Here is a 26,849-nt window from a genome sequence, read left to right as displayed (position 1 = left end):
ATGAGAAGAGCTAACTCAGCCATAGTTGATGGGATTCGAACTCGGGTCTTATCCATCTTTGTGTGGAAGACGGTGCTCATCACAGCAAGATCCACCAATTAATTTCAATGACTCGATGCCAGATTCATTGAAATGAATTAGATTAGGTAAATGGATATCTGCGCAATCCAATCATAACGTAGCTAATGTTGTCTTTAAAATCCTTGATGGTAATTTCCAAGTGAGTCTGGTCTTCATTTACTACAAATCTTCTGGGATTAAAGGAAAACGAAATGGTCACAGAAAATGATTTTTGGACAACTTTCAACTTATAATGAATTATAATGCTAATGAATGTCATTAGTGCCTCAAACTACGAATTCTTGAACGCCTGGTGGTTACTAAGGTCCTTAAAAACCTCAAAAAAACACCCCTCAATGAAAACACTCTCTTTATGGAACAATGGAGATCCCATCTCAAAATAACTGTAGAAATTTGAAAATTTTCGACAACTACCATACATCCACAACCTCCTAAACTCACCAGAGTAAAGCGAGTCCATCGCCCTCTAGTGGTGAACAAGCCGAATTAATAAATGCAGTCCATTACAAGATCATAATGAATCCAGCTCTGATTTCTTCGCCCTGAGCGAATAAAAACAGGTAGCGAAAGCAAAGTTAGGGTTAAAGAGACTCAGAGGGAAATAAAGGTGTAGGGGAACGAACAGGGGAGACAGCAGTGTGAAGGAGAAATTGCCCTACTCCCTCCCTCTCTCTCTCTCTTCTGTTTTTCCTCTCACAAACACAGCAGGCCTATTCGAATGTCGTCAGTCGGGTCTTTCGAAGCCTAACGAGTTCCAATATGAGTAGTACGACAGCTGTGGCTCGCGTGCGGCGTTCGTGTGACGCGTGATTTCCGAGGACAGGGGTCTCATGTCGTTTTCGTAGCAAAGTAGACGCTGTAATGGCGCACTGCTCTGGGACTTACTAACAGTATTAGTGATGGACTATTTTGTTACTCATTACAGAGCGAAAGAATACGATGTGGGGTAAGAGGTAATAAGGCAAGGCAGAGGGATTCTGTTAGGGGTGCAAATGTCTTTTAATTTATGTACTAATATACGTGTTGTAACTGTTATCTTCGTAAGGTGGCCAACTTGCCTTAATGAGGTTCTCTCGCGAGAGCTTTAATAGACGTGTTTACATTGCAAAGTTTCTTCTGCTTTAATAAACTTGGTGCACTGGAAGCGTCTCTTACCATGGGGTGATAACTCCCAATTGGGTTTCATTGCAAAAGTTCGCTGAATGTTGAAAGAAAAAGTTCATATTTAATGATAAATGTCTACTTTTTGTTGTTAATATTAATTCGATATACCGTATTTTTCGGACTATACAACGCACCCAGGTTTTAGATAGCAATTTACAGTAAAAGTATTTTTATTCGTATGATAGCAACACACTACAAGTGCTCGTTGAACAAAATGGGAGTTTAGAATGAATTTACTAGGCATGTGCAAATTTTATAAACCCACTCTTCATTATCGATGCTATGATCTGACCTTGCTTCTTCAAAGAGGGTCTCATCTTTAGTACTCTCAAGGTTGATTCTACATTTCTTGAACGACTTGGGTTTTTAGAAGTGGGATTTTATTGACATTTTCTTCGAAATAAAGGGCGAGTTCTTGTGAGGCATGCGTAAATCCTCACTCGCATATGCTAAGCTACAACAATGTACAGTCTGATGCAAAAAAAGTACATTTATGTACACGTAGTGTGCCTTTAAGACGAGGAGGAATTTTAAACAGGATTTTCTAAGTTGGTCTTATAGTTCGGAAAATACGGTAATCTCCTGCAACAATGTAGTATAAAAATATACCATAATCTAAATAGAAAATAGGGATGTGTTAAAGTCACGTGTTATTTAAGCCCCCTTTAAATTTCTTGTATAGTAATATAACCAGAAACACTTATTCTCATCAGGGGTCAACAACCATACAGAAGCCATGAGCATGTTTCTGTGTGAGCAATCCAGTGGCCTACTAAGGTCAGTCAGAGAACCCACGTCACCCTCAACGGTATGTACAGGAAGTGACAGAAAATGAGGTGAAGAGTCATCGGAAATTATCTAAGGACAATCACGTGTTATTTATTACCAAAACAATTACGGTTGCGTAATACATTTTTGAACACATTTTTCCTTTTACTTGACATGCGCACCACACAATACCGGGGATTGGCAAAGACGCGTGCAATTATTCATATGTAAATACGAAAGGTGTAAAATTGCTATTTTCTTGAGAAGTTCCTCATCTACGATGCATCAGATAATTAAAACGCAGCTCGGGGCAGACGCTGACTGGCAGCGCGCAACACATATAAATGACAGCGTGAAATCAGGGATGGACGACCAAATAGATGTGCCTTTGAAGCGGATCCAGGCGCCCTATAAGCTGAAACCACTACTGGTATTTCTTCCGGTTTCTTACAACAGTGAGGAAGGTCTGTGGAAAGCCATTCACCCCTGTTCGCCACCTTTCCGATCAAGCCGCAGCTAAATTCGGCTGTGCCACTGCTAGATGCCCCTGCACTGGACTAGAACAGGGCCCCTGTAGTAAATGGCCAATTAGTACAACAGATTTGCCTGTTAACGCTCTGCAAATGAAGCCTGAAGGGCACTGCACTTTGTATCGCACGGTGGTAACTGTCGTCTGCTGCCACGTGTTAAGCCTTTTTTTTTTTTTTTGTTGCTGCTGTTCTTTGATGGCCCGAAAACATCGTCTGTTATAAATGAGCGTTAAACGAGGCTAATATACATTCCTAACGTAACCTGAAGAGAGTTTGTAGAAGGCAGTCATCTATCAGTTGAATGGGGAGAGACACTAAGTCAGTTAGAGATGTAGAGCGCAGGTAGAGAATCTCTGATGCGCGTGTTCGAGCTACATAACGCCATGAATACTCGATTAATTGTAAAGCAAGCATCTTTTCTGTGTTAGTCAAATCGTTTGGTTTTTATAAGAATTTATGTGAGTAATTTGTGATTATTCGCTCTTACGTAAACGTTTTATTAGAACTTTTTTTTTCTTTCTTTCTTTCTTTCACAGGACAGCAACATCACTTACGAGCATTTGCTACGGCTTTTGGACAAAGGTCTCCATTCCTCGACCCACGACTGGCAGATCCCCTTAGAGAATGGGAACAACTGAGACGAAAGACAGCAGAACATTGGGCCCTGGAACTACCAAGGAGAATGCCGGCCCCAGCTGGGAGTGGACAAGGTAAGAAAAAGTTAAGGGACTTTAAGAGGTGGGAAGAGAGACTCTCACAAAATCTCTACATCCTCAACAAAGATCTACTTGTGCATTAAGAATCCTGATGTTCTACTCTGTCTCTCTCTTTCCCTTTCTCTCACTCACTTTCTCTCTTTTCTTTCGTTCTCTTTTTCTCTTTCTCCTTTTCTCTTTCGTGTTTCTCTCTCCTTTTCCGCCACTTGTCTGACTTTCTCTTCCTACTTCATTCTTTCGCTATTTCTATCTGAATCTTTCTTTCTTTGCTTTCGCTATTTCTTTCTTTCATGTTTTTCTTCCTTATTATTTCCCTTCTATTTCTTTCTCTCCTGGTTCTCACTTTCTTATTTACTCCCTCGCTTTCTCGTTCTTTCCATCTCTCAATCTAAATTTCTCCCTTTCCATTTCTCTCCGTCTGTCTCCTGTTTATCGCTCTTTCTTTTTTTCTCTATCTCTTTTTTCCTTTTTTTCTCTATCTCTCTCTTTCTCACTTTCCTTCTTAATTCATTCTTTGTCATCTGTTTCTCTCTCTTTCTTTGTTCATCTCTCACTCTCTCTTTTTCTCTATATTTTTTCTTCTCACCTAGTCGTCTTTTCTCTCTCTCTTTCCATCTATCGAAAAATCTCCTTCTCCCCTTGTCTTTCTCTGTCTTTCCTGCTTTTGCTGTCTTTTTTTCTTTTCTGTTACTCTTCATGTTTCATCCTCTTTCTCGTTCTTTCCATCTCTCTCTTTCTTTTTTTCCCATTTCTCTATCTCTCTTTTTTTCCCTTTTTTCTCTATTTCACTCTCTTTTTCTCTCTCTCTCACTTTCCTCGTTTTTTATTCTTTCTCTTCTGTTTCTCTCTCACTCTTTGTTTCTCTATTTTTTTTCTTCTCTGCTGGTCGTCTTTCCTCTCTTTCTTTCCGTCTTTCGAAATTTCTCCCTCTCCCCTTGCCTTTCTCTGCCTTCCCCTCTTCCACTCTCTTTCTTCTCTTCTATTTCTCTTCATGTTTCATTCTTCCTTCTCTCTCTTTTGCATGCGTGTGTATATATAAAATTACTGAATAAATAAACAAATACTGAAGAATAACAATCGCAGAAATAGAGGGAAAGTAAAAATAAAAGTAAACAAGCATTAGTTCCTGCAAATCATAAGTAAAGGCATGTTACCTACACATAACGTAATAAATTATAGTCACAAATTAAATTAAGAATAGACTACAGGGTGTGCAATCCCTACTAGGCGCAAATACAACGAAAACCAATAGTATACTCATAGAGAAAGAATGAAGAGATGGAAGGGGAGGGTTAAATTAAGAATTATCAAATTCTCTTTGCATTGTGGGTCTCTGCTACATTCGTTTGATTTCTTAACATAAAGACCAGCGTTCAGCAACTCTATTGCATCGATGTGCTGATTGGATTATTTGCCAGTTGATTTGTTTCGAAACGCCGCGATTGTGCCGCCATTGTTGTCTTGTGGCCTTCTGACGAGAAGGGGCCCCAATTTTCGCTCTATTTTAATTTATTATTTTTGTTTTCATATACATAGATGAAACATAAACGATATATACATTCTTTGTCTTCTGCACCAGAAATCGTGAGTTCTGATTAACTCTTCTCTCTCTTTCATCACATCCCTAGAGAGGAAGACAAAGAACCCAACGAAGGTGCGTCTCCTCCGTCATATAATTTTCCATCGATTTCCCAGCGTTCGTAATAAGCATCTATAATTAGACAATGTTGATTAGCACTAACATGGCGGACCAATCCGGCGTATAATTAAGAAAAATACAGACGACCAACAGAAGACCAAAAGACAAATTACGATAACGCCATTAAACTTTACGAGTAATTTGGATTTTTGCTGGCCGGCGATGGGTTTTAATGATGTTCTCAGTTCTTTCCCGCACTCGATGCGACAATAACTCTATCGAGCACAATCTCCAGGAGACTTTATCGTCTGCTCGCCTAACATATATTCATTTAAGGAATACCCAGAAGAAATAAGGAGCGGAATGTTTCTTTTCACTTTGCCGGCAACGAAACCGCACCGGCAACATTATTATTTGGCGATATTAATAGTACGGATGACATCAACCCATCAAAATCTTCACTCCCGGAGGATACTAGGGGAGAGCTTAGGTTTCGTAGGAGAACTACCCCTCTCCACCCCCCCTCCCGGCGTGTGCGTGTGTGACGAATGTGTCGATCGAAACTAAAACGCTCTCATTCTACACTCGGGCTTTCGTGAGAAGGACTTCATGAGAAAAATCATTCATCACCGCAGTGCGTGAAGTAGGAGAGAGAGAGAGAGAGAGAGAGAACGAATATGGCAAATTGCCTTGTCGATAGAGGGCCTTCGGTTAAGATCTTACTTTTAACGGCAAAAGAGAATGGATGGGAGTCTTCGCACTTTTGTGGTTAATCGTTCATGAGAAGCCACTGTTTTATGGGATGAAACAGGACGCCGGAGCTCTCATTAAGGAGGGGAGGTTATGGCTGAGACGCAGCGTTTGAGAAACCGCTAAGATCTGTATTCATTACATCTCCTACGAAACACTTCAATTCGCCCTGGACTTCAAAGTCATCACGCTCCTGGACTTGACAAACACTCCATGCTTTATTAAACATCGCCAGAGAGTAGGAGCTTTTGATTCATTGTTGTCAAGGTGAAATACACGCTCGCCGGTGCTGCCCTCTGCTGGCAACCCACCAACTTCTCAAATGTTTCGAATCCACGCCGGTTTTCGACTACTGTTTCTCCTATAAGTGTTTTTTCTTATTTTGGAATAGTAAAGTGTGGCGTAAACCGAATCTTATGGTGAAGTGCCATGGTCCCAATTGTTTTCTGTGTCCATCTCTTGAGAAATGGAGAAGAAGAGAAGGAGGAGAAAACGAATACGGCAAATTGCCTTGATTGAGGATCTTCGGTTAAGATTTCACTTTTAACGGCAAAGGAGAATGGATGGGAATCTTCGCACTTTGGTGGTTAATCGTTCATGAGAAGCCACTGTTTTATGGAGCTCTCCTTAAGGAGGGGTGGTTATGGTTGAGACGCAGCATCTGAGAAACCACTATTCATTACATCTCCTACGAACTGCTTCAATTCGCCCTGGACTTGACAAGCGCTCCATGCTGCATTAAACATCGCCAGAGAGTAGGAGCTTTTGATTCATTGTTGTCAAGGTGAAATACACGCTCGCCGGTGCTGCCCTCTACCGGCAACCCACCAGTTTCTCATTACACCAAACGTGGTCCTTCGAAAGATTCAAACCGCATCTGGTATTTCGCCTTTAAAAATGTTCGAATACACGCCGGTTTTCCCTCCTATTTCTCCTACGAGTGTTTTTTCTTATTTGGGAATAGTAAAGTGTGGTGTAAACGGAATCTTATTGTCAGGCGCCGTGGTCCCAGGTGTCTTCTGTGTCCATCTCTTGAGAAATGGGTCGAGCGTGTTCCGCAGAGTGCGCTGTTGCGTGGGGAGTTTGTATTCGGGAGACGCTCGCTGACACGGTCAAACTGCAATGACCTTAGCGACGGAAACAAGCAATAGAGACGGGCAGACCACGAGATTGTTGCAGAATAACGATTGGGCGCATGCGCTGTTGGGGTACTCGAAGATTTGTGGGTGTTTTAACGGGCAATTATCGTGGAGAATAAAAAGGAATTCATCGGGCGAACGAGGGTTGCCAGGAAGGACTTATTGATGAAAATTTAAATTTATAATTTCGATGGGGGGATGTCAAAGTGGGAAGATGGCTTTTTTGTTGGGTCGGTAGCTGCGGAGGACTTTTTCGGGCTGGTACAGATTCGTACGATGGGTACGGAGTTCATTTTATTTCTGAAAGGGCCGGATTTGAGATTTCGTTTATTTTCTCCTTTTCTCACTGTCTCTTTCCTTCTCTCTCTTCCTATTTTTCTCTCTGTTATTTTGCAGCTGATTCATATTTCGGTAAGAATCTTGGAAGATCTCTTTCTGGTATGTTGCATCCTCACAGAGATTTTTGGCATCTATGTGCAGAGATTTAAATATTTTTGCTGCATTTGATGGGAAGAATCTTTGCAGGCTACCAAGATTGTTGAGGATTGGACGCAGTGGATGATTTACTCCTACGCAACGTCTAGCAGTTGCACGTGGTTTGAATAGAATATTATCCAGGGCTGGAGCATCCAAGGTGTGATGTTAAGGTTTGAGTAGAGAATGGCCCTTGAGATAGTAAAAGGGTGGCCAGCAACTCTGTTAAGCCATCGGAAGAACCAGTACTCGATCCTAAAGACGAATTTATAATGTGAATCGGGAGCTGAGGACCAGATTTGAGATGCGTACATTGCAATTGGCATGACACACTTTAAAATGTACTTGGTCGCGAGCTGAGGATCCCTAATTCCTACCAGCTCTTGTCCAGTAGGAATTTGTCTTCATATGGACGAAGTGTTGAGCAAAGGTGAGTCTGTTATCCCACTGAAGACCCAGGTCCAGATGGGCGTGCACTTTTTCCACACTAGACCCGTTCACAGAGATGGAGATGTCATTTTTATTCTGGTTGTAAGTTATGGTCATTTGGGCAGACTTCTGTGCATTAATACGGATCCCAGTGCAATCTAGGTAGCTCTCAAATTCTCGGATTGTGCTATTCGCCATCTGGCAAATACCTTCTGCTGATTCGTGGTCTTTGGACGTGATGAAGAATTTCACGTCCTCAGCATACGCTATAAAATTGCAGTACCGAGCAAGAAACAGTTCCACGGCGGCTGCGAAGAGGGTAATCGAAAGAACTCCTCCCTTGTGGCACTCCTCGCGAGATGGTAAAGCGAGATTGCGTATCAATTTGTTTTTTTCTCATTTAGTGCTTTCTGCACGCGAAAAGGGTTTGCAGTAAGTTTGTTATTGTTGATCTCCCCGAAATGACTGAGTGCAAATGTGGTGGTCCATGGCTGAAGCAGTGTTGGTTGATGGTAGGAAGCGGCACTTTTTCAAATACCTTCTGTAGGGTGCAACTAACAGAAATTGGTCTGTTTTGGTTAATCTTTGGTATTGGGGTTACGATATAATTTTTCCAAGCTTGCAGGAACGCTCATGATTTGATGATTTCCTGATAGACGTCTAGTGATAGATCTATTATAAATGGGCTACTTATTTTAAGGATGAACGTTGGAAATTTATGTGGTCCAACAGTGGTCTTATTGAGCAGATCGTTGATCGCTTTCATTACGCTCTCTTTGGTGATTTGTATTTCACTCAGAGGAGGTCTTGTTGGTTCCTCTGGTGTCGAATAGTTTCATTGTTTAAATCTTTCGGGAGATCCAACATTTTGTTCCTGTTATCAGTAGTCTCAATTTGATTCAGTCCAGGAGGGTTACCAAAAGTGTTATTAGCCCATTCCTTGAAAATGCATTCGGTCATATTCTCTCTGCTTTCTTTCTGTTATTGCTCCCTTTATTCTTATTCTCTGTCTCTTATTCTTTCCCATTTTTCTTCCTCTTGCTATCTGTTTCTTTCTCTCGTTCTGATGTTTTTCTCAATTTTATGCTTCTTTTTCTATCTATTTTTCTCACTCACTTTCTGTTTCTGACTCTGTCTGTTATGTTTCCCTTCTCTCTATTTTTTGCCTTCGTTTTCTCGCTGTTGCTCTGTTTCGTTTCTCTTTTTTTATATCTATTTTCTCTCTCTCTCTCACACACACACACACTCTCTCTTTATATGTTTTTCCGTCTTTCTCCGTTGCACTTATTTTTTCCATTCTCTCTCTCTCTCTCTCTCTCTCTCTCTCATCTTTCTGTCTCTCCTTTATATTTCTTTCTTTTTTCGCTATGTTCTGTTCCTCTCTCTCACACCCTCTTTCTCTGTTTTTTCCCTCTGTCCCTGTCGCCGCCCTTTTCTCTTTCTCTATTTTCTCTCCTCTCTATTTCTCTTTCTATCTCCCCTTTCTTTCTCGTTTTCTTTCTTTCTTTCTTTCTCTTTCTTTCTTTTCACTATGTTGTTCTGTTTCTCTATCACAATTTCTATATCTATTTTCTCTCCTCTCCCTCTATCGTTCTTTCTGTCTCCCCTTTCTTTTTCTCTTTCCATTCTCTCTCTTTCTTTTTCTCTTTCCATTCTCTCTCTTTCTTTTTCTCTTTCCATTCTCTCTTTCTTTCTTTTTCTCTTTCTATTCTCTCTCTCTTTCTTTTTCACTATGTTGTTCTGTTTCTCTATCACAATTTCTATATCTATTTTCTCTCCTCTCCCTCTATCGTTCTTTCTGTCTCTCCTTTCTTTTTCTCTTTATATTCTCTCTCTCTCTTTCTTTTTCTCTTTCTGTTCTCTCTCTCTTTTTTTTTCTCTTTCTTTTTCACTATGTTGTTCTGTTTCTCTATCACAATTTCTATATCTACTTTCTCTCCTCTCCCTCTATCGTTCTTTCTGTCTCTCCTTTCTTTTTCTCTTTCTATTCTCGCTCTCTTTCTTTTTCTCTTTCTGTTCTTTCTCTCTTTCTTTTTCTCTTTCTATTCTCTCTCTCTCTTTCCCTTTCTCTTTCTATTCTCTCTCTCTCTTTCTTTTTCTCTTTCTTTTCTCTCTCTCTTTCTTTTTCACTACGTTTTTCTGTCTCCCTCGCACTTTCTCCTTTTCTTGCTCTATCTGTTTTCCCCCCTTTGTCTCCCTTAATTTCTCTCTTTTTTTCTTTTCTCACTCTATTTCTCTTTCTGTCTCCCCGTTCGTTTCTTTCTCTCTCTCTGTGTTTTTCCACTGTCTCCATCCCCCTTGTTTTTCTCCCCCTCTCCTTCCCCCCTGCTTTTCATCTCCTTTAAATTCCTCTCCCAAACGAGTAGGTTTTGTTGGTTGCACAACAACTGTTCAAACGCACGCACTTAGCAAGAGCACTTGTCTTGGCTCCTGTCTTCTAATTAGGTGGAACGACTTCTAACATTTCTTTCGCGTTCCCTAAAACTCTCTTAATGTAAACAAATGAATGCCAGCGATGTTATCTAAATTATCTCCTAAAAAAAAAAAAAAAAAAAAAAACCAACTCCAAAAGGAGTCGCATTATTTTTTTTTTCTCTCCCAACTCTCTCTCTCACCATCTATACGCTGGGAAATAAAGTTTACCTTTTCCCACTGCCCTCTTTGTTTCTATCCGTATCTCCTTCCCTTTTCTCCTTTGCCGCTCCTATTGAGGGAAAAATCCTTCGTTTGTTTCTTCTCTGCGAAAACGCATTCTCCTCCTTTTTACTGCAAAACATCATAGGAGTCAGTTGTTCGATTTTTCCCAAAGAGGCTTCATTATTTGCTGGTAATGTTTCTCTCTACAAGCGTATCTTTCATGTCGGTTGGCTGTCAACAAGATTCGGTACCAGAGAGGTTAAACTTCTCCTTACATAGACGAAAGAAAGAACGAAAGAAAGAGAGAGAGAAAGAAAGAAAAAAGAACTAAAAAAGAAAACTTAAAACTAACAAAGTTACCAGTACCGTTTACTACAAGGGCTTCAAAGACTTCCTTTCCCCAGTTACAAGGAAACTTTGTTGTCATGCCGTAGTCATAGCAACGTGTAAACTCTTGTATTTTTCTCTCTCTTTCCTTCTCTCGGTCAATACTGGCCTAGCAACTTTACGCCGCCCCTGCTAAGTGAATAATAATTGTGTGAGGTCTGCCAGAAACAGTTTTTCGCTTTGAATGCTCTTTCTACCCCCCCCTTACCACCCCCTCCTTGGTGATGGGGTCAGTTGGTAAACTTCAATCCACGTGCGTACAATTGGGGGGTTTGCTCTACTCGATTTTGAAGAAATTTGCATCGTTAAACGTTGGGGACAAACTACGCCTGCGTAATAGATGACCTACGGAGTTTTTTTTTTTTTTTTTTTTAGGGTTAAGGAGGGTTCTTACGTTGTAAGAGGTGTGTCAATTGGGAAAAGGCAGTTCGTGAGGGTCGGTATCTTTTGTGTTCTGAAGGTTGGTTTGTCTGTTTGCACCGTTACGTTCGAGTATCTTTTCAATTTGTATTTTGGTATATTGGCCGATTTTCAAGTAATAATGAACGTAAAATTGAAAAATCGGCCTACCTCTACTGAATGTGCAGGGCATCCATCCATGGCCTTTGCTCAAATTATTGAGCCATTCACCGAAAGAGGCATTTGTCATTAATTACTGTATAAACATGTACAAACTACGCATGCGTAATATATGACTTATCTAGTGTTTTTAGGGTTAAAGAGTTCATACATAGTGTCGATTCGGTAAAGGCTCTGAAGGTTGGTTTGTGTGTTTGCATCGTTAAACGTTGGGGACCAACTACACATGCGTAATAGATGAGTTAATGAATTTCTTTTTAAGGGTTAAAGAGGGTTGATACGCTGTGAGCGATGTGTCGATTCGGAAAATGCAGATCCTGATTCGTCAGTTGTCGGTATATTTTTGTTCTGAAGGTTGGATTGTCTGTTTAGATAGGAGCATAGTGATACAACCAGCACATGTTACTGGCTAATTCAGCAGTGGGTGAAAAGCCCTTGAAAACATTTCTTCCCTTAACAACAGAATTTCAAATTATACATTTTTTTTTTTAAAAACAAACATACACAGCGTCCGTGTGGCAAATGTTTGCGCATTTGCCACACGGACATCAAATCTTCAACCCTTCCTCTCAAATTAACTTAAAAATCAACATTCACAATGTAGCCATTTCGATGAAGTCCACCGATCCCTAAGTTATATAGTGCTTCCAATATTTTGCCAACGCGCGGTAGAAAGGTTCTCCCTTCACCGGGAATCCCTGTTACCTTGACCACATCTTTCTATGGAATAGTCCATTAAATAGATAAAGGGATGGGCATACAACAAGAGGTGTATATATTTCACTTCTATCGAATAGTCCATTAAATAGACAAAGGGAATGAGCAGAAAAAGAGGGGTGTGTTTATAATTTCCTTTCCCTTCTATGGAATACTCCATTAAATCTACAGAGGGGTGGGCAGACAAGAGGTGTATATATTTTCCTTCTATGGAACAGTCCATTGAATAGACAAAGGAGGTGAGCAGACAACAAGAGGTGTGTATATAATTTCCTTTCCCTTCTATGGAATAGTCCATTAAAGAAACAAAGGGGAGGGCAGACAACAAGAGGTGTATATATTTCCTTCTATGGAATAGTCCATTAAATAGACAAAGGGGTGGGCAGACAACAAGAGGTGTATATATTTCCCTTCTATGGAATAGTCCATTAAATAGACAAAGGGGGGCAGACAGCAAGAGGTGTATATATTTCCCTTCTATGGAATAGTCCATTAAATAGACAAAGGGGGGCAGACAGCAAGAGGTGTATAGATTTCCCTTCTATGGAATAGTCCATTAAATAGACAAAGAGGTGGGCAGACAACAAGAGGTGTATATATTTCCTTCTATGGAATAGTCCCTTAAATAGATAAAGGGATGGGCAGACAACAAGAGGTATATATTTCCCTTCTATGGAATAGTCCATTGAATAGACAAAGGAGGTGAGCAGACAATAAGAGGTGTGTATATAATTTCCTTTCCCTTCTATGGAATAGTCCATTAAACAGACAAAGGGGAGGGCAGACAGCAAGAGGTGTATATATTTCCCTTCTATGGAATAGTCCATTAAATAGACAAAGAGGTGGGCAGACAACAAGAGGTGTATATATTTCCCTTCTATGGAATAGTCCATTAAATAGACAAAGGGGGGCAGACAGCAAGAGGTGTATATATTTCCCTTCTATGGAATAGTCCATTAAATAGACAAAGAGGTGGGCAGACAACAAGAGGTGTATATATTTCCTTCTATGGAATAGTCCCTTAAATAGATAAAGGGATGGGCAGACAACAAGAGGTATATATTTCCCTTCTATGGAATAGTCCATTGAATAGACAAAGGAGGTGAGCAGACAATAAGAGGTGTGTATATAATTTCCTTTCCCTTCTATGGAATAGTCCATTAAACAGACAAAGGGGAGGGCAGACAGCAAGAGGTGTATATATTTCCCTTCTATGGAATAGTCCATTAAATAGACAAAGAGGTGGGCAGACAACAAGAGGTGTATATATTTCCTTCTATGGAATAGTCCCTTAAATAGATAAAGGGATGGGCAGACAACAAGAGATATATATTTCCCTTCTATGGAATAGTCCATTGAATAGACAAAGGGGAGGGCAGACAACAAGAGGTGTATATATTTCCCTTCTATGGAATAGTCCATTAAATAGACAAAGGGGTGAGCAGAGAACAGCAGGTGTATATATAACTTCCTCTCCCTTCGATGAAGTCCACCGATCCAGTACCTACGGCTTCAAGTGGTGTGTGTGTGCGTGCAATTTCCTTTCCCTTCTATAGAATAGTCCATTAAGTAGACAGCGGGGTGAGCAGACAACGAGGTGTGTATATAATTTCTGCTTGGTCTTCTGCACCATTCTGAATCACCAATCCCATAATGCCTTGGAAATATTATTTAAATTAGCTTGTTCTTGCTAGAGTTGGGTGTGCGGATCCGGAAAATATTATTTAAGTCCTTCGAAACCGTTCCCGTCACGGGGGTATCGTAGAAACAGAATCTGTAGTCGGGAAATTGAAAATCAAATCCAGTGCAAGAGGAAGAAGAAGAAAAGAGAGAAAAAAAAATTGAAAATATCGTGTTTAACAACGAAGAAACAGTAGAGACGCCATTAAAATATGGAAATTTGCCCCGAATGCGAAAATGCAGAAGACAGAACACGAGTAAGCCAACTAATGATGCCAGCGTTCACGGTTGTTAGCGTCTTGTACGACAACTGGCAGCGAGATCCAGTTCCGCATCGGTTTGCCAACCTCACCGCCACACAAAAGAGTTTATTCTTAAGAAGTCAAAGGCCTTCGTTTGGTATTTTCGTTACCACAATTTGTAAGAAAAGCGGGCAAGATAATCGCCCCTTCACCGTTATTGGAATCTCGGGGGCTCGTCTTTCCGAGGGGATGATTAAAATGCGCAGTCTCGGGTCGGCATCGTGTCCGCAGATGTTAGCTTAATTAGCTACGGTGGTTCTTTGCGCACCGACCACACACTTGGCCTCTGATTATCGTCATTAATATATAAGAAACATTACGAAGCGTCTCTCGATGCCGTAATTTTACGGCAACGTCACCCGTCATCATTTTTGTGTTCCAGTACCTTTGCAGTTTCTGTTTTGGTATATTGGCCGATTTCGAAGTGATAACGAACGCAAAATTGAAAAATCGGCAGACCTCTGCTGAAGTTCGGGAATGTACAGGACATCCATCCATGGCCTTTGCTGAAATTGAGCCATTCACCAAAATAGGCATTTGTCATTAATTACTGTACAAGTGGATTCTCCTCTGGAAATGAATGAACTCTTTGGGGATAGATTGGTCCAAGTTTTCAAGGATTTGACAGATCCAATCAGGATTGTGCGCAGTGGTGACTAAAGTTTCTTTAGTCTTTTAGCGTAGATTTGAAGCTGTAGGTACCGAATGCAATTCAGCATCAAATCTTGGTACTTTGGTTAGTCTCGTTTGGTAGAAGGTTTAGCAGGATGTCCCGTGGGACTTCTTTTGTTCAGCGCATGTGCAGCTTGTTTTTTTCTTAAACCACCGTGTCAGATTCTTTTATATCAGGGTTGATAGTTTCCGTAAATACAGACGGGATTGCCGAAATAATGAAAGCATTCGTGTGACGGAACCCCTCCGTACGTGCATAACGCGTGTTGTTTCCTTTCTCAGAACCGTGTGCGGCTCAGGGGGCAAATATGCAAATTATAGGTGAGGTGTGTGATGGAAGCTGTGTTTGCAGGTCAGCTGAGCCAGATGTTTCGAGACAGGTTTCATTGTTGTAGTCCGTTATGAACAAGGATCAGCATTTCAGTAACAAAACAGATCACAGTCTCTCTATCTCTCTGTTTCCCCTCCCCTGTCTGTCCTTTCTTTCTCTGTTTTCTTTCATATCTTTGTATTGTTTCTTTTTGTTTCTCTTTCTCTCCACATTTCTGTTCGCCCATCTCTCTCTCTCTCTCTGTTTATTTCTCTGTTTTCTGTGTTTCCCTTCTCCCTCTGTCTCTGTCTTTCTTTCTATGTGTCCTTTATATCTCTGTGTGTTGTTTCTTTCTGTTTGTCTCTCTCTCCCTCCATCTCTTTCTGCATCTTCTTTCTCTTTTCGTCTCTGTTTCTCATCGTTTGTCTTTTCTTTCTTTATATTTTATTTCTCTCTCTATTTCTTTCTGTTTATCTGTCTGTTTTTCTTTCCTGTTTCTCTCTCGACCTTTTCGCTTTCTCTGTTTACCTGTTTCGCTTTCTTTATCTCTCTTCCTCTCTCCTTCTCTCTCTCTCGCTCTCTCTCTCACACACACATGCACACACACGCTCTGTTGTTTTTTCTGTTTATATTCTTTTTCTCTGTTTCTCTCTCTCTCTTTCCTTGTATTTCTTTCTCTCTTTGTCTTTATCTCTCTCTCTTTCTCCGTTTTACTTTATCTGTCTGTCTCTCTTTCCTTCTGTTTCTCGCTCTTTGCTGTGCCTTCGTCACCCCTGCTGGTCATCCACTTCCCCTCACCTTCGCCTTCACTGTTCCCATTATTTTGACGAGTGCGTGTATGTGTTTGTGATATTCATTTCGTTTCCGTTTTGATCTGATTTCTCTCCGAAACAGAACCTGCGAAGTGAAGAACGGCAATCAAAGGGAATAACTATTTCTGCGCCCCCCTTAATTATTACCCCCTTATCGTAATAAAACGAGACGAGTGTCGAATACGAACTCACTATCGCCTGGTGGAGGCGAAAAATTCCTGATTCGGGGGTGGGGGAGGGGCACTTCAAAGCAAGTGCGCTTCCGTTTCGTTTTTTGATGTCCCTTCCATTACTGGCGTTCGTAATTGGGTGATGTTTTCGGAGGTGTTGCGCACGGGGTTTCGGCGGAACTGGTCACGTGGTGCCTGCGATGCCGCCCGCATCATTTTTGACGAGAAATATCATCCGGCAGCGATTGTGTTCGTAGTTATCCGCGGCTCAGGGGCAGATCGGCACCGCTCTCATTGCTCCGATTGCCGCGGCGGACGGACGGCGGAGGAGTGGGAGGGGCGAGCCAAATCAGCGCCAGCAATGAACACCCTCGCGTTATATGCGCCGATTAAATATTTAGATTACGAGAGCGCCGGCGTGTTTACACGCAGCGGCTCTGTTGTCGGCCTCCTCCCGAAAACCCCACGCGGTTCTGCGATGACATTACGGCAGCAGCGACCTCCCTCCGCCGAAAAAATTAGCGATATTTCGGCCGACACTCGCTCAATCCGAAATTGCGTTTCGCACGATCGTCGCCGATGCCGACACAGGCCGAGCACTGATGAGACGTCGTCACATTTCTCGTTTATTCGCAGAAGACCCACACGCTCCCCCCACCCCCACCGCCACTGCCAACGACGTCCACACGGCCCACCTCTCTCCACTTGCGACTTTCCACAACTGCACTTTGATAGTTGGCGCAGTCATCCCTCTCTCCCCTCTTCTCTCTCTCTGCTATTTCCCATTTTTCAGAAGACTACATGCACAAGGCATAATAAGTTATGGGTTCAGCTAATTAACATCGTGTAGATGTTTTCCCATAAGTTTAACTACAGACGCCATCGTTTGATTTTATCTCATATTGTGGCTGCCTTCACAACGAGTTGCTTAGGTATTGCACTACTTTGAATAAGTAACGCTTCTCTAGTGTAGAAGACTGCTGTTATTATTCTCAGTGGATACCACCACCCAGACGACACCGTTTCAAAGCTGTTGGCCTCTCATCTGTGGGTGCGTGGGTGGGCAGCTACCCTGGTAGCTGCCCACCCATGCACCCACAGATGATAATGCAGATACTATTTCTCCTTCATTCTTTCTATCTCTCTCCTCTCTCGTTTTGTCCCTTTCTTGCAACACTCTCTTTGGTCTCTTCCCCCCTTTCTCTCTTTCTTCCTGGTTCTCTCTCTACCTCTCTCACTCGCTCTCTCTCTCTCATTCTCTCTCTGTCTCCCCCCCCTCTCTCTCTCTCTCTCTCTGGGTCTTTCCTTCTCTCTCTCTATTTCTCTCCCTTTCTATCTCTCTTTCTCTCTCTTTCTATTTCTCTCCCTTTCTATTTCGCTCCTTCTCTTTCTTTCTCCCTCTTTTTATCTCTCTCTTTCTATTTCCCTCTCTCCTAGCTATTATCTCTCTTTTTCTGTTTCTCGCTATTGTCTCTCTCTTTCCGTTCTTTTCTCTGTCTCTTTCTCTCTCTTTCTGTCTTTATCACTCTGTATCTTTCTGTTTCTCTCTCCTTTTTGCTCTCTCTCTCACTCTCTCTCTCTCTCTCTCTCTCTCTCTCTCTCTCTCTCTCTCTCTCCATGTCTCTCTCTCTATCTCGCTATCTCTCCCTTTCTGTTTCTCGCTGTTTCTCTCTGTCTGTCTTTTTATATTTCTCTCTCTCATTTCTGATTATATCACTTCATTTCAATCTCCGATATTTCTCCTGTAGCTGTTTCTCTCTCTCTCTCTCTCTCGTTCCCTTTGTTTCTATTTATGACTACCTTTCTCTAAAATACAAGAATCGGAGAAAAGTTAATTTGTTCAATCCGAGTTCAGTTTAATAAAATTCGGTTGGTAATCTAATTAAATTGGCTACGTTTCCAGATTCTAGTATAGGATTCTTCATCAGGCTAAAATGGAATCCAAAGTTTACATCAACTTATAAATTTGAACTGAGAATCTATCATCCATCTGTTATTCTCATTTCTCTCTTTCTTCCGGTTTTCAGTCTCTGTTTACCTCAACTTATAACCATATCTTTCTCTCACTCTCCCTTTTTACCTTTCTCTCGCTCTCTTTCACTCCTTTCCACATTTACTTTTTCCTCTTCTCCCTATCTTTCGACTTTCCTTTTCTCTTCCCTAAATCTTTTTATCTTCGTTATTAATTCCACCTCTTTCGATATCTTTCTATTCCTCTATTTATCCCAATCCATAAACCTCCTATCTCATTCGTTCTTTCGAACCTCAATTTATATTTTCTCTCTATTTTCCCTGAACTTTTGCCGCAACTAAAAATCAAATATTTGACTTTAGAGTGCGAAAGCAACTGTCTCTCAAGTAAATGGCATATTGTGAGGGGAGCAGCAAGGAGGGGGGAGGACATAGATCCCTTGGAGTGGAGACGCCCCAATGTTCCACCATCCATTAAAGCGATTGTAAGAACGAAGCAGTTAACCACAATCCAGTCAGTGAACCTTAAGTGTAGAGGACATTATAGACGCGTTTCAGCTGATTGTACTTCTAGCCTACGTCACTGCTAAATATGGTGCTGCTCGTGTGTTCTCTTTAACTTGTAAGGCCCTCTAACCTGATATGGCCGTTTTAGAGTGAAGATAGAAAGTTTATTTTCTTAGTTCCTGGTTTCTGTGTCAACAACGCTCTTTATTCAACACCTTGTGACAGTATTATACACTGCCCTACCAAAATATTAAAGAAAGTATACGAACATCAGTGTTCATATACTTCCAATCTTTCTTGCATTTACAGGGCAAAGGTGTAAGGTGCCCCCTTGCCTCTCTTAAACTTACAGCATCTGACCAAAAGACTGCAGTCAGATTAATTGAGCAGTTACGTATCATCAACAACAGGAAATCTTGACCACTACTTTATAAACAGCCCTCATATACTGCTGCACAGAATGTACACGCTTGAAATATGTCAATTGTATGTCACTAATAGATCGTATCAATCCTTCCACACTTCTTTGTCTGCAGAAAAATAGACAGTACCATTTTGGGATAAAACGTTGGAAATACTTGACGCAGTTCCATCCGAAGCGAACTATTTTTGCAATAGCAGTTCTCTAAAATAAGTGACTCCACCTCAATTAGACCTCATACTTCGATCCATGAGGAATTTATCACAACTGAAACCAGAATAATCACCCAGTTTCCAGTCATTGGTTTATTCATTAAGAGCAGACGACGTTGTTGTAAATCCATATTTGTCTTAACGCGGTGGGAACCGTACACGAGTGCGTTTGTAGGCGTTTAACACTCCTTTAAAAAGGCGATCACTGACAGTTACACGCGAATATTTCACCAAAAACTAAGTTTAATATCGAGCAGATTCGAAGCAGATTCGCTCTCTCTCTCTGCCAACAGATAAATGCTCGAAAATCATAAAACTTTCAAAAGATGAAATTACCCCCGAACGAAATTGACAATCCAAACACGTGAATGACACGAGCGCTTGCAGTGACGTAACAATTGCCGTTATCAGTAAACAGTGTCACGTCATTCTATAATTACTGCCCAAGGAGTAGGAGAGACAGCGGGACTTTGAACTGCGAATAATTCGAGTTTGTTGTCGTGCCCAAGTGGGTATTATGTTTACCAAGGACGGGTCTTCTTGAAACCTCATATACATGTCACGCATAATGACAAGTCGTCTGCTCATCCACTTGATCGTGCGCTATCGAGGCCAGCCATCATAGAATTTCGTCTTTAATTTATACGCAGTTTCTTGATGCGGACGCTGTTTGTTTCCCGGTAGGTGTAGATATGTTCCCCCCTAATAACGCGCCTCCTCACAACACCTGGAAAGAATAGAGTAAACATTTGGCGCGTTTGTATTGCGTTTCGGGCTTTGGACATCTCGGAAATATGGGATTTTGAGGAAAAATTCATAAGGCAGTTTAGGAAGATGGACGCAGCACTGACAGCTATTCTGAGACTCTTTAATTCCATCCAGAATGAAGAGTTTCCCTCATTTGCTTTGCGATGTCCCTTAATAGCAGTAAGGGAACTTCTTCTTTAACTTTAAGAAACGAACCAAAAGGAAAAACAAAAATTAAAAAACATTAAAAGGAATCGAAAATAATTAATCGATACTCGTCAATACGAAACCAAAAATCATTAACACACACACAAAAAAAAAAAAAAAACAGTGTCAAAAATCAACAACACAAAATCAAAATAAAAAAATCCTTAACACAAGTTCAAAAAATCATTATCAAAAATCTTCAACATAAAATCATTATCAAAAATAATCCAAATCAAAATAAAAAAATCCTTAACACAAGTTCAAAAAATCATTATCAAAAATCATCAACATAAAATCAAAATAAAAATAATCCAAATCAAAACAAAATTATTAAAACGAAATAAAAAATCTTTAACACAAAATCAAGCACGACATCAATAATCATTAACAAAAAACCAAAAATCAAACACGAAATCAATAAGCATTAACAAAAAACCAAATCATTAACACAAAATCAAAATAAAAATCATCCAAATGAAAACAAAATATAAAAATCTTTAACACAAAATCAAATACGAAAGCAATAACATTTACAAAAAACCAAATCATTAACACAAAATCAAAATAAAAATCATCCAAATGAAAACAAAATATAAAAATCTTTAACACAAAATCAAATACGAAATCAATAACATTTACAAAACCCCAAAAATTATTAATACAAATCCAAAATCAAAATAAAAATAAAAATCACTAACACAAATTGAAAAATTAAAATAAAAATCATCCAAATCAAAAAAAAAATAAAACTAAAAAATCGTTAACACAGAATCAATAATATTAACAAAAATTATTAACACAAATTCAAAATAAAAATAAAAAATCTTTAACACAAAATCAAAATAAAAAAATCCTTAACACAAGTTCAAAAAATCATTATCAAAAATCATCAGAATAGAAATAATCCAAATCAAAACAAAATTACTAAAACGAAATGAAATTCTTTAACACAAAATCAAGCACGAAATAAATAATCATTAACAAAAAACCAAAAATAAAACACGAAATCAATAAGCATTAACAATAAACCAAGATCATTAACACAAAATCAAAATAAAAAAATCTTTTACACAAAATCAAATACGAAATCAATAACATTAACAAAACCCCAAAAATTATTAATACAAATCCAAAATCAAAATTTAAATAAAAATCACTAACATAAATTGAAAAATAAAAATAAAAATCATCCAAATCAAAACAAAATAAAACTAAAAAATCGTTAACACAAAATCAATAACATTAACAAAAATTATTAACACAAATTCAAAATAAAAATAAAAAATCTTTAACACAAAATCAAACCTCGTCAACACGAAATCAAAAATCAACGCAGAATAAAAAGAAAAGAAATCATTAACAAAAAAATCAAAAAATCATTAACACAAAATGAAAATAAAAAATCTTTAACACAAAATGGAAAAAATATTATCAAAATTAAAAAATCATTATCAAAAATCATCAAAATAAAGATAAAAATCCTCAAAATCTAAACAAAATCATTAAATCACTATTACTCAAAATAAAAATAAGAAGAAATCTTTAACACAAAATCAAACGTGGTCAATACAAAATCAATAATCATTAACAGAAAACCTCAACACAAAATCATCAAATCAAAGTTCCTTTCATTGAAGAGTTATCCATTTTATATTTCAGCAGATTGAGGTCCTGTGAGTTTTCTAAAAGCAAATCATTTGATTTTTCATTTCAGATCCATCCCAGGCGTTACATTTTACTGGTGCAGATCCGCACTGGAACCCATATGCCTCCCATTATCAGTCTTACTTAGCCTCAGCCCAGTCCCTTCAGGGAGCAGGTTTCACCACGGCTACTGGCACTTGTCCGCTAGATGGCACCATAAGTGGTACTTCCGGAACTCATGAGACATGCGGATCTTCAGTTCAGCTGACAACTGGTAAGTAAAAATTTAATTAATTAAATTTATAGGTAGTATAAACAATTAATAATGATGTATGTACACTAGCGTCCAAAAAGATAAGTTGCAACCATTCCTCGTGAAGGATCGTTTCAATCTGTTTGGATGATGAAGGTGGAGAAAACCTGCTCACTCTCCTTTCTAAATATGCCCACAGTGGCTCGATAATGTGGTGATTGTGAAGGCCTTGGGAGATCTTTAGCTTCAATTTCATGCTCTCCAAAGGAAGATGGACCCATCTGGCCGTGTGTATTGGAGCATTATCATCTTGGAATAAGGCATCGTTTGTGGGAAACAACATTTGCACCATGGGATGAACCTGGTCACTTAGAATATCGAGGTAATCAATCAGTGGCAGTAATTCGCCAATTCAGGATGCTGATAGGACTCAAAGAATACCAAGATGTTGCTGCCCAAACCATTGTTCATCCTCCTCCATGTTTGATGGTTGGCACAAGACACTCAAGATGATGCGCTTCCTTTGGCGTTCGCCAAACAAACTCTCCCTGATGTTGGAAAAGTGTCAGTGATGTTATATAACATGACTGGACATGCACATGGTCGGATTTAACTCCTCCCAGTGATGTAAGGTCATGTATTTGTTTATTTTTGTCGCTGAAATGGATATTGGATAAATAACTTTAATTTTAATACAATTCATATACACTCCAGCCTAAAAGTTTCGAATCACCTTTAATTCACTTAATTTTCTAAATTTTTATTAAAATAGAACCACCTTGTTTACCAATTTTATTAAAATATTTTCTATTCTTTATAAAAATCAAAAAACTGCAATGATATTTAAGAAACTTTTAGAAAGACTCCTGGACGTTGTAAAACATTGTAGAAGATTCTTGAATGTGGTAGAATTGTAGTTGATTCTAGAATATTATAGAAAGTGGAAGTAATGTCTCAATATTATAGAAGATTGTAGATGATTCTAGAGGGTTTTGCAATAATATAAATGGATTTTATGTTATGAACATGGCAAGAAATGAGGAACTGAATGTTGAAAAATGCAGTTGCTGTTGTTGTATTGCTTCAGGAGCATCAACTGTCTGTAAACTGCGTGCGTTCTGCGGTTTATTTTTTGTTTCATAGACGAAAAGAGGAAGTTTCCAGGAGAAAAACCATACTATTCTCTCCTGAGACCGACTAACTCGGCCACGTTGTGAAAAAGGCCCATGAAAATTCCTCACATCATCGACAGGACTCGAATTCAGGTCTTTTCCACCTGGTGTGGGAGGACAGCGATTCTATGAACTATGTTACCCACTAGGGCGTGTTTCATTTAAAGGAGTACAAACTACCATTCGACTATTCAAGAAGACCGCCGCTCTTCTTGAGTTCATCCCATCCGAGTTCAATAGGAATGGAGAACTTCTCGTGTTCAAAACTTCGTCTTAAACAAGGACTTCGTGGTTATGTAGCTGACAGGAAAATAAAGAAGCGGTTGGCTTGGGCTAAGATCCATCAACAATGGACAACTGAAGAGTGGAAAAACGTACTGTGGATGGATCAATCCAAATTTGAAATTTTTGTATCCAAGCGTAGAGACTGAAGAAAAAATGGTGCCACATTGTTGCCTACAGTCAAGCACGATGGTGCTTCCATCATGATCTGGGGTTGCTTCTGTTTTTCTGGAGTTGGTGACATCATCAGAATTGAAGAAATTTTAAGAAAAGAAGGCTATAAAAACATCCTTGAACATAATACAGTATCCTCTGGACTTCGACTGTTTTTATTACAAGGAGACAGGGCCCCAATGCTGTGGGGACTTTTTAGCAACTAAACAGCGGGGATTGCAAATTATGGTGTGGCCATCCCGATCACTTGACTTAAGCCCAATTGAGCTTCTATGGGATAATCTAGACCATTAAGTCTGGATTCTTCACAAAATTTATGGGGAACCTTGCAGATCGTTTGTCCTAATTTCAAAAATATTAACGAAACCTGTTGTCATACATACACTGCGATTCCAGACTTTTAGGCTGGAGTGTCATTTATTGAGTTAACAGAGAAAATAAATAATTGTCATCTTCTATAAAGTTAGTGATTGATTTTTATTCTCTTTCATTGGCAGGTCTATCTGATCGGGCTAGTGGAAGTTCATCGAGTTTCTCTGCCTTAAACGACCAACACAACACCCTATCTTTGAAAGACTCCCTTCTGGTATCTCGGTACAGCAACGCTGTGGCAGCAGTTTCTGAACTTTGTCTCTCCGACAGGCTATCCGAACTCCGTCATGGTCTGAGCGGGGTTGCCAATGCTGGTTACAACCAACAGACTCCTAGCACAACGGTGGCATTATTGTCGGGCACCAACAGCGCCCCCTATCTGTCCGTTAGCCACGGTGGCTACACGTTACTCTCCGGACACGGTTACTACGGCAACAGCAGCGGTGGCACTGGGCCGACGGCAGGTATGTACCTAGGACCCCCGGTGGTCCCACCATCTCTACTCTACCCCCAACTTTACTCCAGCGTCTCCCAGAATCCTCTACATTCTTCAATCCATCTGCTCGGTAACGAACTAAGATCAGCTGTCGACGCATCTCTAGCGTCCCAACAACAGCAACAACAACAACAACAACAGCGGAGTGAACAGGTCACCACCACAGGGTTGAACAATATGGCGACTTCCAGAGAGACCTCAAACAGCGATTCCGTGAGCCAATCGGAAAACAACAATGACAGTCGACACCATCTACTGGTAACGCCTACAGGACCCGGGGGTGGTCTGTTTGGTACAACAGCAAACGGACACAGCCAGGCTGACCCCACACTATGGCGACCATATTAACCTTTTAGTGTACATCGACCCAATGTTTTGTGAACAGTTCCATCTGCAGTAGTGTATTTTCTTCCCAGGCTACCAGGTAGCGCTTCAGTGTCCCGTGACTGCACAATGTATGGTAGAGTGACTGAGGAAGATTTTACAGTACAGCCATCCTTCCCCCTCCATCCTTCATACAGAGATCATCATCAGCTTTTATAAACGTAGTTCATCCTGTAAATATTTATCCACCTGCATCACTACGCTGGATGTAAACAAGGTACGCCATTTTGTTTTCTTTTAAATATAATTTTAGGGACTTAAGTTCTAAAAGTCGAATGACAAACATCAAATGAGTAAACTTAGCAGTTTAAGCCATTTTCTCTCTCTTTCTCTCTCTCTCTAATTAACATAAGAAAACAGAATATCTTAAAAGATCTATTAAGCTCTTATGTCAACTATTTGAGATCATAATTAAGCTGGAAAGTTCTAATCTTTTGTGTCAACCACTTCAACTATGTCAATTGGTTGCCTTGGCAACCATCTTTAAAAGATGGAGACGATCACTTTTTTAGAAAAGCGATATTTATGAATTTTGGTGTTTAAAATTATAAATCGTATCTACTGACACCGCTCACTAATCTAATTTTGTTTTCTTTTTTTGCCCTTTCAGGTAATTTTGACGATTTCATCAACAGCTCATGCCCGCCTGCCCCTTCATGTTCCATCTCATCGAGAATCTATTGTACAATAATAAGGTAGACATCGACACCTGGAGGTTGGTTGGCCGAACAAGAGACGCAGTTCTTGTAGATGTCGCCACTTATCTTACAAGTATTATTTCTAGATGTCCAAGTGTTAATATTTTCGAAGTAATTTTGATTTCTAAGATTTCTTACTACACATAATAGAACGATAATATAAAATGATGGCTGGGATTTGGACTGTGCACGAGGGAGAAAGGACTATAGGACAGATTAGAGTGATCCTAAGTGTAGATAAAAATAGTGGTGAAGGGGAACCTGTGTACATATTGTTTCTGTTTTTTCAGCTCTTGTCTTGTTCTTGCTTTAACTTTAATTTCAGAGAGCAGTGTAACTGCCAAGAGCGTTTTATAACCAACTTCCAATTATTTCTCGTATTTTGCATGATACTCCGAGAGCTCAAAATAAAGCAATAATCTGTTGTATGTCTTGATTTGTGATTGATGAACATAACCACATGATTGCCAACACTCAACTCACCATCTTGTTTACTCAAACAATGCTGTCGACCGCAGCACAGTTAGTCGCCGGTCCAAGAGGATATTATCCAAAGAAGCAGAACTGGTTGATCTACCATCGCATGGCTGCTTTCATAGATGTCCTAGGATCCATCAGGAATACTAGATGGTAATTAGGAAGGATGTACACCGCTTGGCCACTTTGTTAGGACATATGGAGGTTTGGCTTTACACTGACTGGACACTTTATGACGTACACCTACCTAATAGAGAACATCCCCCTGCCTTTAGCCCTCAGAACAGTCTGGATTCTTCGTGGCATGGACTCAACTAGGTGTCGAAAGCGTGCCAACTTTACTCTCCATTTCATGGTTGGTGTACCTAATAAAGTGGCCATTCAGTGTATGCAAAAATATGCACCGGCAGTATAGACTTCTGGAGATGGTGTAATGGTACGGGACATAATTTCATAGTGAACACCAGAGTACATCTGGACCTTTGCGGAATGGGTACATCCGAAAATGGACACGGATGCCTTTAGGATGACAATGCGCCCATCTACCACAAGAGTGGTTTTAGAAAGACGTCTAATATCTTCCCTGACCAACGCAATCTTGTATCACTCCATTAACTGAGGGCAGAATGGTCCAATAATCCCAGAGTCACCTTTCAGCCTTATTGACTCCATGCTGGAGCTCATGGTCCTAATAAAGTGGCCAGGCAGTGTATACGCAGCAAGTTTGTAGAATAAATATAGATTTCTAAAGAAAAATTATGGGACATTCTTCGGTTAATGCAATGAAAGCTAAAAATAATCCCATTTTATCAAACTTACACCCAACCATTTCAAAATACTCAACTTCATCTCCTTGTTGGAACATAAAGGAGAAAA

At 39.9% G+C, this 26,849-nt stretch overlaps 1 protein-coding gene across 3 annotated transcripts in view; it reads left to right on the top strand.

The window, feature by feature from the left end:
- LOC150081366 (uncharacterized) overlaps positions 1-25,816 on the top strand; it is a 96,227-nt gene extending 70,411 nt beyond the window's left edge. For all 3 annotated transcript variants that reach the window (XM_090379218.1, XM_090379217.1, XM_090379216.1), the window contains 4 exons: positions 3,080-3,253; positions 21,736-21,939; positions 24,044-25,015; positions 25,409-25,816. In XM_090379218.1, the coding sequence (XP_090235344.1) occupies positions 3,080-3,253; positions 21,736-21,939; positions 24,044-24,762 (1,097 nt within the window). In that variant the 3' untranslated portion in view covers positions 24,763-25,015; positions 25,409-25,816. The remainder of the gene's footprint in view (positions 1-3,079; positions 3,254-21,735; positions 21,940-24,043; positions 25,016-25,408) is intronic.
- The last annotated feature ends 1,033 nt before the right edge of the window (positions 25,817-26,849 follow it).

Source organism: Mastigoproctus giganteus, chromosome 8 (genome assembly GCF_048544385.1).
Source record: "Mastigoproctus giganteus isolate SK-2022 chromosome 8, ASM4854438v1, whole genome shotgun sequence".
Taxonomy (NCBI): domain Eukaryota; kingdom Metazoa; phylum Arthropoda; class Arachnida; order Uropygi; family Thelyphonidae; genus Mastigoproctus; species Mastigoproctus giganteus.
The sequence above is the reverse complement of the archived record's forward strand: the minus strand, read 5'-3'. Positions and strand labels throughout refer to the sequence as shown.